At 40.6% G+C, this 11,612-nt stretch overlaps 1 protein-coding gene across 1 annotated transcript in view; it reads right to left on the bottom strand.

Annotated features, from left to right (window-relative positions):
- The window catches only part of CYYR1 (cysteine and tyrosine rich 1), a 126,043-nt gene extending 115,010 nt beyond the window's left edge, over positions 1 to 11,033 (bottom strand). The window contains exon 1 of the mRNA XM_026846685.1: positions 10,967 to 11,033. Within this exon, the coding sequence (XP_026702486.1) occupies positions 10,967 to 11,033 (67 nt within the window). The remainder of the gene's footprint in view (positions 1 to 10,966) is intronic.
- Positions 11,034 to 11,612: the final 579 nt, after the last annotated feature.

The following is an 11,612-nucleotide window of genomic DNA, read 5'->3' as shown; positions in this document are numbered from 1 at the left end:
GAAAAGGGAAGAAGCAACATATACTTCTGGGGGTAAATGTTCAAAGACTGCTGTTTCTCATGGAAAATCCTACAAAACTCCTTTGTTCATTTCTGAAAATCTTCCTTTCTCATGGTTTCACATGAAGGCTGACTTTGCTGTCTTGAAGCTTACACACACAAAATGATCCTTGTGTTACAGGAAGGTTATTTTTATAAGCTGAACTGATTGCTTATATTCGGCTGATCACAGGAGATGCTGTGCCGAGTCCCGCCCTGCTCCCTCAGGCGCCTGCCGGCAGCCGGCACCTTCCCGCCCAGCCTACCCGAAGGAACTTTTTAAATTTAACGAGCCTGCACAGATTTTAGCGAAGTCCTGGCGGAGCCAGGGCCGTCAGTGCCGTAATTCGAAACCAACGTCCTTCTCCAGCAGCTCTTTTTTTGGAACATTAAAACGCTGTATATGCACTCCTTCCTCGTTGGTAAAATAACCAAAGTCTTAAGCCGAAACTGTTACTTGAAAGTGTCTTCCGTGCATATAAATGTTGTATTTATTTCTTATGTTTAATTAAATCTGTACTGAATCCCGTCAGTTCTCTGAGTGGATTCGATTTGCTGTAATGCCTAGCAGATTGAAGAAGGCTAAAACGGCAAATGTGTCACCAGTGGAGAGGGGTGCGTGCGTGTGTGTGTGTGAGCGCGTGTATTTCAACGATTTTTTTCCCCCTATAGCTAAATGCACTGCAGCCATTTGCAACCACGCTTGAGGAGACACCAGCTGGGCCCGCCTCGGCAAGCTCTGTGCATTGCATGTAGATGCCTCGGGCTAGAATTTATTACCTGCGGGCTGCCTATCTGTCCTGAGCACTCCTCTGGACTTTTCTACTCTTTGCCATGCGGAGATCGCACTAATGTATTTTACTGGTTCCATGACAAAATGACAGATTGCAGTCGTGAGTGGGTATTTCAAAATACACAACTAGCCAGCAATTTGAGGGGCCTAGATGAAAATTAACCAGGAAGATTGAGATGCCCACCTTGCAAGTAAAAGCGTGTTTTTCACATTTGCTTTAAAAGCCATTCTCCTACCATTAACTTCTCATGCAAGTACCTCAAATAGAGGCTGAAGAGCAACCAGCTCAGCAATTAGATGCCGATGAGCAGAAGTGAATAGAACATCTGTCTTTCTTATAATATGCTTCATATTCATGGCCAGGGTTTGTGCTGTTTGTGCAGTCATTCAAGCAAATAATGAATCAAATTTCAATGCAGAGAAACCTTTTGCTTTATTTACAGTCTTACAAATCATGCAGGAGCTTCTATTTTGGTAAAATAAATATAAATAATGTTTACCAAATATCCTGTATTCAGATTATTTTGCTAAAAATAGCACCGGTAGTGATTAGTCTGACAAACCTCCTACTTGGCTGTAACAGATGATGCTGTCTCAGAAAGCCCAGATGATCCTTTCAGAACCTGCAAACTTCTCCCCAGCAGAACTTACTAACTGCATCCGGGACCAAGGCACTACTGAATTAGGTGCTATGCATAAGCAGCTAATGATGGCCGTGCTGCACCTTGATTGATTAGTTAAGGAGGGATTTGCTGTACTGAAGCAGCTGAGGGGAAACCAACCGACATTTTCAAATTAGTTCAACCTGCTTTTAAGTAATGAGCTCAAGCCACGTACATTCTACTGAAGTTCGTTGTAAGTGATAAATCTCCACTTGGTCTGAAAATTAATCCAAAAAATCACCTGAATCCCTGTGCCTTAATTTTTGAGCAGTTTGTTTAGTCTTTTTCTGAGAAGTACTTTGAAGCCAGAAAGAAAAGTAAAGGCATTCATTCCCTGTCTCACACCTGAACAAAGAGCCACCTATGACTTTAGGGACTTGCAAGCTGCTTATCTAGAATTCACAGATGTTTCAGCAGACTAACCTGGGTGAACAACTCACACCCCAGTTTCCATTAGTTAGTGAATAAATTACTTTATGCCAGCTGGGTTTTTCTGTACTAGAGGTGTTGTTGCCTCCCTTGCTTGCTCACTGCCCAGGAAGGTATCCAACGAATGTCGCTAGGCAGAAGCACTGAGATGACAGGGACTGCCACCATGCCGTGGTATAGCCCTTGTTCTTTTTTTTCCCATTCTCTCTAAAAAAGAGAACAGGGTTGACTTTGGTTTTCTTTGATGTATAAATATCTATATCTACCAAATTAAGACCTCAGAGCATCCACTCAAACAGTTGATTTCTATCCCCAGTAAAAATAACCCCAACAACCAAAACCCCACAAAATATTCAATGCTGTTTCAATGTCCTGTTTTGCTCTTTCAGAGCTCTTGATATTCTTGTCTTCTGCTTCCATTTTTTGTCACAAACAGGCTCATAGTGGTCCTCCTTTTGAAAACTCATCCAGCTTATAGCAAGTGAGACACTAGTCTGTCGCAATTAAAACAAAAGACTGACAGTACGGGACATTCCTTTGAAATCCATGAAAGATATGAGTCCGGGTGCTGTGCTGCTTCCATCACCCTCATATCCTAGTGCCTACTACATGACATGGTTTGGCAGAAGCGAGTCAACCTCTGGCTTTTCTCAGCTAATGCAGAATACATCATTGCTCTCTGTAGATTCCTCAGCTTTGCATAACTAACATGCTTCCCTTCCAAAAGCTTTTTTCTATCATCACATGCGTAATGTTGTCCACCTTACAGAGAATGGAAGTGGAAAATGTTACACCTTTCATGGGATAAAGACTCTGATGATAATTCACAAAAGAAAGAAGAAAAAAAAAAAGTACGAGAAATTGGTAATACAGATCTGTTCCCCCTGTTGTATTCCTGCCTGCAGAATTTGCTGCCCACAGTAGAATGTTTTAACAGTGGGAAGTGGATGGTCCTGCCCTGGCTTGTTAATGATGCAAAGAACAACTCTCACATTAACTTTCTGAAGCGTGTAGAAAACCATAAAATGCATATACATCCCAAAGGAGTGATTTTTCAAGATCCATTTGCTTACCGAGGCTAAGAGATTATGGTAATAAACTGTAATCTATTTATTCCTTAAATCTTAAAAAAAAATACACTGTTCTAAAATGCTGATGCAAACCATGTGATAAACATTTTCAAGTCACATTACAGAAATAAAGGCATGCATAATATTACTTATATGCAGATACAGAACCATGGTGATCTATGATGGTAGGAAGGTCTTGTTGAGAGAGGCCATGTCTTTTGCTAGAACAATAGAGAGCTGGAAAAAACCCACACAGGCTCTTCTTCAGGTTTGAAATGTGTAAAACCCTTTGCAGTCCTGACTAGAGTTGGCAAACTTCTAACAGCAAATAATTTATTTGTTGAGAAATGTAGTTTTTAGAGTAGACAAAACTCTTTGCCAAATCTGAAATATTCACTACGAATAACAGCCAAGAAGAGAAAGAGCTGGAATGTCAAAAGGATTTATCTTACTTCTTCTGAAATGGAAACAGTGACAGAGCTCATAAACAAAAGCCCTGATACAGACACATGCACACAATTCACGTTCCATTCACAAAATAGGAGGCAATCCTCCACAGACAAAAGCAGGGCAGCTGGGAAGTTTGGGATCAAATGTCCTCACATTTGATTTTTCCATATTCTAGAGAGCATCCTAACTGTCTTTTGACCGTTCTGAGGTACAGCTTTCTTGCTTGCACCAATAACCTGTGTTATATTTTAACCTCACTAGATCAGTGGACTGAACCAAAGTTGTATTTTGTGTGATCATATCCAAGAGTGGGAGGAAATAAAAGGAAGAGGAAAAAAAACAGATTCCTTGCATTTACATGCCAGCTTTTAAAAATATAATTTGGCTTTAAAAATATTTTTTTAAAAAGTAAAAGACTTTAGACTTCAACTCTTAACTCCCTTATGTTCAAAATATCTGTTTTGACATGTTCAAATATATGTGCAACGAAACACCCATAAGCATCCATATTTCTTGTTAGACTCAGCAATAAATATCTATTTTTTGAAAAACATCCCATTTTTAAGCCAGTATATGATTTTGAGCATTTTCATATGATTGGAATCAAAAGGGAGCCAAGGTGAACTAAGAAACAGCATAAACAAAATTAGACGCTTAGATGACATGATTTATTAAATGAGACTAAGTGATTTACTGCTTGCAATTTATAAAAAGGGAAACAATCACAACAACGTTACAAATCTTGATTTCTGGTATATTTTTAATCTCAAGAGATAAATGCTGTACAAAATGAACTGAAATAAAAACATGCAGCTCATTCAGTAGTGAAATACTGCTGCCTCTGAGATGGAAGGCAGCAAATGCTGACTGGGACACTAAGAACAAACCTTAGAGGACAACAGGGATGGGGAAACTGTAAATGCTGTATGTGGTAACACCAACTTCCATGGTACAGAACTGAGGGTGACTCTGTTAAGCCCAACACTAAACCGAAACACTGGCATTGTAGGGGCAGAGGCAAACTTCACTCCTCTTGAATTCATCTTCCTTATCTAATGCCTGTCCCAGCTCCAACACTGATGAGGTCTAGAAAGGATTAAATGCTCAGGAACACAGATACAAAACTGCCTCATAGGCTTCTCTGGGAAGAGAGCAAGAGAATCTGCCAGGGATTATTCCCTCCAGCTCAGAGGGTAAAACTATGAGCATCTTCCCTGGCAATGAGATTGCCAAACCCCCTAAGAACAGGGTTTATGACCTGAAAGGTGTTTGTAAGACACACACTAGCTGCGGCTGAGCCCCTATCTCCTTCCCACCATCTCAATCCCCAGATGCCCCTGCTTAACAGACCATTTTTCAGGATGTGCAAGGGGTCAGGTCAAACCTGTCTCTCTGTGGTGTAAGAATTAGCATTACTGAGGAGAGGATCTTACCATGCTGCTGTGTGGTAGTATGAGAGGAAGCAAGGGGACCAGTGAAATGGCACACCAGGAAACCCTACCCACAACTGGTGGATCGGTCACATGCCCAGTGTCTTGCATGTCCCTCTCCCCTCCTGTGTGCTGGTAGGTGCCCCTTTGGATACATGAGTTTGTGATGCGTGTTCTTTTCCTCCAGGTTAAGCACTTAGATGACAATGGAAGCACAGAAAAGTACCAGTTAATAGAGTGGGCTGCTTGCCTTCCCCCGAGTTTTCTTCTTGGCCTCCAGACAGCTCATTATCAGAAGGGAGAGTAACGACTCAGCAGCTGTGCAGCAACATGTTGCTCTCAACACCTCCAACATACATCACATGGGGAAATCAGCTTTCCATAAGCAGAAATATTTCCTGACCCAGATTCAGGCATTTTATAAACTTTGAGCCTCTTTCCAGCTGTAGAGATAAAACTGTGCTGAAGCACGAAACAGTGATAGCTGTCAGAAGCAGACGTCTTCGCCCTCCCTCACTGTGTGTGGCACAACTCTTAAGGAAATTTATATGGAATTTCACAACAGACATGAATGTGTATTTCAGTTCTGAAAGCCTCTCTACTGGATTTGTTTCGCTGTTTCTGCTGAGCAGTGCAGCACTGACTGCAAAGCTGTGCTGCAATGCAAAATGTTACACAAGAAGTCATTTGCGGAGCGCTACAACAAAAAGACACTGAAGGAGAGAAATGCAATCCTCCCAGCTCACACGTCCTTCTGCGGGAACCGGCTGGTGCCTCCAGGCTTACCAAAAGGCTCCCACAGTATCTCAGCCTGTGCAGCGCCCACTGTCACTCTGTGCAGCTGGGAGCTTGCAGGGAGCCAGTCAGGGACTTCATACCCAGTGGCATGAAGCGTTGCAGTAACATCCATTGTGGCTGCCCAGAGCACTAAGTTAGGAAAGACCAAGAAGTGTTTGAAAGACAAATTTAAGCATTTCATTAAAAAAAACCCCCAAAACTGTTAAATAATCCCCATTTAAACCCAGGTAACAGCATTCTGCAGGTAGTAGAAATGTGAATCACACAAGAGTATGTTATACTTTATTTTGAAGATAGGGAATCTATTTAATTCTACTGTGATTGAAAATTTCCCTATGTTTTCTAAGAACAGATGTCCACTTCTCTGAAGAAGGCAACATGGTTCACTATCATCCTCGTTCACTACCATAACGATGTTCTTTATACATGGCTACAACACAAATGCTAATTGACACTTAAGAGTAGCATTGCTAAAGGGTGGAATTTAATGGAAGTGCTTCAGAAGATTTTTTTTTAAATTAATAAAGTATTTTATATTTGTTCTTTTTAAACTGAAACGATTTTTTATGAAATTCTGATGACAGTTCTGATGGCACTTTCTCCCGGATCATGCACCTTGAGCAAGCAGGCATGGCATTTTACAGTCACGCTGTGGAGTCACTGCTTGTGGGACATGCTTCATGGCATCTGTGACACCGTGCCCTTCACTCAGAAATGATGCAAAAGTGATCAAAGGGCAACTTTAACTCTAAATTGCTTTTGCTAATTTAAAAGTTTAGATGGAGGGGTAGTAGCAATGTTATCTGGTGGGCTGAAGTTTCTCCTATTGCTAAACTAAAATGTATTCCATTATCTAAACTAACAGGAATAATAAAGTTTGATTTTGCATTTCCACATCCTCCATCGTTTTCCTTTTTTCTGGTTGCAATTCCCCCCATGTCCACCCTGTCAAGTCCTCCTGGCTGTTATCCCTAAGCAGAGCACAGCCTGGGCTCAGGTGCTGCCAGAGTTGTGGATGGTGAATCCGGCAGTTTGGGGTTGTCCCTGCCTCTCTGCACCCCCGGCAGCAGCCTGGTGGGTTATGCAGCTGTGCACCACGAGGCATGAACCTGGCTCTGCTAGACAGAGGTGGGGGATTTCTTGGGTGCTACCTCTCCCCTCCATCCCTGGGTGGCCTCGGCCTGCCCAGCTTGTTCTTCATCCTAAGTGGACTGAGCCGGACAGCCTTTGGCTGGCTGAGGGGAGCCGGCATTGTGTCCCGGTCCCTGCAGGGATGCCTCTGTCTTGGCCGGCCGCAGTTTCCAAAGGGAGCCCACCAGACTCCAGAAGGTCACTGGAGCAGAACGTCAGCGTGGAGAAAACCCCTTTTTCACCACGGCAGGGACACATTTTTAATAAATTCAGTAAAAAAACCAAAAATGCGGCAGGGGTTGAAAATGACCCAGCTGAAATAGTATAATTGGATTTGGAGAGGGGAAGCCTGTTTCAAAAGAAAATTCCTAGGATGCTTGTTTTTAAAGTGGTAGCAGCAACCTCAAGAAAACAACAAAGCGTCTGCTAGAAAATGGAAGGGTAGTGCAAGATCTGACTTCAGGACTTACCCTAGTATGGCTCTGTTGCCCCGCAAATATTTCACGTCTGTGAAAGCAAAATCATCTTCATCACAACAAAATCAACGTCAATTGCTCAGACGTTTCTGAGCACAATTTGTCAGAGTACAACTCCCACTGAGGTAAAAAGGGCATATGTAAAACTGGACAGGAAGACAGCTTTCAGCCAACTAAGGCGGGGAGTATTTTTTGGGCAACTTTTTAATACGATTTTTGAGATGCTAGTAACTTAACCAAGTTGAAATGCTCCTTAAAGCAGGTTGTTTGTAATTGTGCTATGCAAATGAAGGAGCAGGACTCTGTTTATGCAGCAGTGCTATATGCTGGTTTCAACTGAGCCTGGGGAACTACTGTGCTAAACACACTAGAAAAAAAAAAAACTGGAATAAATTATAAATCTGAACAAACAAGATGGGCAAAAGAAGTATTACTAATAATGCTTTGTTATCAAAGAAAGAGACTGTGACAGAGCATGTCTTGCATCTAAATTGAAAAGCTTCCAGGAGACTGCATAGTTTTGTTCATAGAGAAATGGAGTGAGCAAAATCAGAGACAAATTAAGAGATGGCAAAGTGCTGAATGTCTCTATTACCCAAGCAATTTCCTCAGAGGGCCAAATTATTTCTAATCAAATCCTCTTTACAGTATCCATATTCTGTATGACAAAGCGACAGCTAAAAGGGATTCAGTGAATGCTTCTGCAGATCAGTGACTTTTTTACAAGTTGAAATAGTTGCTTTTGTATCAGTTGATTTGCTCTCAAATCACACACATTAAGTGTAGAGCTTTTTCGCTCTTAAGAATGTACATGAACAACACATAGAGGAAAAATTTTGTTGCTGTTTGACTGGATAAATGTCGAGAAAGACTTTGTTGTCCTCATGATATTTGCTCTTCTGAAGCCATCACGTGCAAGTCGACTGTATCTGACACAAACTGCACAAATTCATAAAGGACATGCAAATGAAAGAACTGCTGCATAACAATTTTCAGTCTGGACATGAATATATCCTGTGTTATATAGTATTTACTATTGCCAAGAGACAGCGATGAAAGAAAAAACAATAGATAGGTATATTGCAAATACAGACGTAATAAAAAAGAAAAGGCTGATAAAATCTCTGGATGCCAGCACTTCCAGTATATGGTTTATGTTCATTTTTTACTACACCCTCTTCCTGTTTGCCTGAGAGCTTATCTTTGATGAAAAACATAAACATTGTTTAAGGTCTGACTAATACCCACAAAAACAAGGACAGGCAGAGAAGGACATGAGAACTCCCATTTCTGTACATTCTCTGTTGTATGAATTGGGTAATATTGCTGAATGAAGCATTACACTTACATCTGAACAAATGATAATCTGCAGTTGCTCGAGATAGACATTTTTGCCTAGAATAGGATCACTTTTTACTTATTTAGGTAAAATTTATCACCGATTATAGATAAGCAAGCACTTCTTACTATGTTACTTGCAATGACTAATAATAAGTGTTTGATATCTCTAACCCTCTTTGGTCTGTATTTAGGCTGACACCTAAAGCAGGCTTTTTCCTTTCATTTAAGACCTGAGTGACATTTAAAATCAGGCATTTCAGCAAGCTCTTGTACTAAGGATTTCAATATTTACTTTCCATAAATGACCTCTTTAAAATTTTCTGTTTCTTTGCACTTCTCTGTAGGAAAAACAATTTGCTAATATCAAGCATTAAGGAAAATTTGCACAAGTGCAGGCAAAACAAATCTCTGTTTTGTTCAAACAAGACACTCCCTTCCTCAGTTTTCAACGTCCTTTCTTTGAAGGCCCATAAGCTATTAAATTTGATTTACGTCTTTCAAGTTGAATAAAGCAGAATTTCTCACTTACCACTTCCAAGTACACAACTCCAGGAGTAACCACATAGACATATACACCCCATCATCTCAAAATTTATACAAAAGCTTAGCTTCATCTATTGCATATTTGTCTTCAATGGATTTTCTTGTGTATAAAGGTAAATGGGTCCCAAAGCACTTAAAAGAACCAGAGGCCTGAGTTGCCACTAAGTTTGCAACAGTACTTCTTTCCTTCTTTGGAATTCTTTCTATCCTCCCCTGGTACACTGAATGTGTCTGAGCACACATTGTTCTCCATCGTCAAACACTGAACTGCAGAATCATACTGCAATGTGACTTTTCTGTTTGCAGCCCCTTTGATAGGTTTGTTATAGGACATTGTGGAAACACCAAGATACTTCACCAAGAATGAAAAAAGGGGTTTAAAATAGTTCTGCAGTCTGGTTAATTGGATCATTTATCACCGAAATCCATCTTTAGAGCATAGTTAGTATTTGCTTCACAGCTGATCATTGGTTATTTTATGGCGATGAATAAATTTATTAAAAAAGATTATTGGTCTATAATTTTACAGATTTCTGCATGCAACCAATTATGTAACTGGTAAGTTATTATTAATAAAACTTCTTTCCATAAATCAACCAGCCTGAAAAAATATTTCAGTCTAGCTTCTGCATTTTAACATTTCTAATGTTTTGTTTGGTGTTTTTTTTTTTTTTTACTCTGCATTTTTGCAACCTCTGTTTTTGATGGGGAAGGAAAAGCAGGACTCTGGCCACCTAAAACACATTTCCAAAGCTGTGGTAGCTAATCCCTTTAGAGAATAACCTAACTGGTCAAGGCACTCCTATAGCAAAGCAAAGACTTAGTATGCCAACTTCATGGTGCATCTAGCCCCATCAGTTCAAGGGGCAAGGGACCAGAGGTCATTGCTGAACCTTAACCTCTCTCACAATGGCATGCAGAACTGCCTGGCCAATTTCCTCTGGGTTTTATTTAGCAGGCATGTGGCCAGCATGGGAAGCAGCCTTTCCCACAGATGTTTAGTATAAAAGAAGCTATTTATCAGTGTGAGTTATACAGTCAGGCTGTGATCAGAATAGATCAGGTCTCTGTAACACAGCAGTTCCCATGTTCCCTGAAACAATAGGAAATTAAAACTAATTTGTGCCTGAAGACTGTTTTCTTGCATTATTCTCTTTTTAGAGGGCACTGATTGACACCCATTTCTCACCAGGATTGATGTTGCCTGGGAGAATGGGAAGGGTCACAGGGCAAGTGGTGGCACTGTCCAAGGTGACCATCTGAATGGACCTCGGGTGAACACCAGGGTTTTCTGACAGCCTCAGTCCTATCTCTGATAACCATTCCAGCAGATCCCTTTAATACAAACATTTTCCTTCCCCAAAAGCCTTCTAACATGGTGGTCTTCTTGCTTTCCTTTTTTAAAAAAACCCAACAAAACAAATATTAAGTCAGTCTAAGTTCCTTTCCCAAAACAGTTGGACTCTATCCTCTTACAGATTTGCCATTTGGTAGGAGAAGTACTAGTACGTTTGTTCCATGTGTAGCTCAGACTTAAGGTTATTCTGGGGCCACAAGGACCATGGGTAAATTTTCAGATCCATGGTAAAAAAAAAATCCATGGTAAATTGTCAGATTGGACACATTCTCCATCAGGCCTATGAATGTCTCTGAATATATGACTTCTCTCTAATGTAATGAAACAGATTGATGAGATACGATTTTGATTTGTATCTTTGCAGCACATTAGAAAACATTTGGATTTGGCCTGCTCTCTCAGTGATTTATATCTACCTTAGACAGACAATTTTCTTCCCTTGCCATACCTGTGTGAAGGCAGTGGTCTTCAACAACCCGCAAGAATTTACTAGCATCTTTGCGAACTGGAACCATCGCCTTGATTATTCTTCTATCCTTCACTCTAAAGCCACATGGGTCTTTTATAACCTCAAAGAGCAAGAGAGTTTCTCTTCTAAGTTTTGCCTAGCAACTGTGATAAATATAATCAAATTTACTTATTTACTGAACTGATTAGACTGAAAACATTGTTTTGAAATTTTTTGAAAACAATCCTTACAGCACTTACAATAGGAAAAAAAATAGGAAAAAATACATAACCTTTCTGGGGCAGGCAGCAGGGAGCTGACAAGAGTTTAAGCAGCACACAATTTTTGGGAATGTAACTGAGCCATCCTAAATCTGGGCACTTTCAGAGCCCAGATTTTAAATCTAGTCCTTGCAGAAGGATTTGAAAAATCGATGGGTTTATCCTTGTTTTTGTAAATTCTAGAGCTTTTCTTAAATTCTAGAGCTTTTCAAAGCCTCCAGTCTTTGGTTTGAGACAGAAAAAGTAAAACTCCCTGGATGAGAGCTACAGAAACCTCATTCTCTTTCCCCAGTCAAACAAGCTCCATCCTTTTTCTTCCCCAGGACTCACTAACCCAGCCCATGCTTGTGTTCCCCATGCTGAGG

This window comes from Athene cunicularia (assembly GCF_003259725.1).
Source record: "Athene cunicularia isolate RWA chromosome 1 unlocalized genomic scaffold, athCun1 chr1_part1, whole genome shotgun sequence".
NCBI lineage: Eukaryota > Metazoa > Chordata > Aves > Strigiformes > Strigidae > Athene > Athene cunicularia.
The sequence above is the reverse complement of the archived record's forward strand: the minus strand, read 5'-3'. Positions and strand labels throughout refer to the sequence as shown.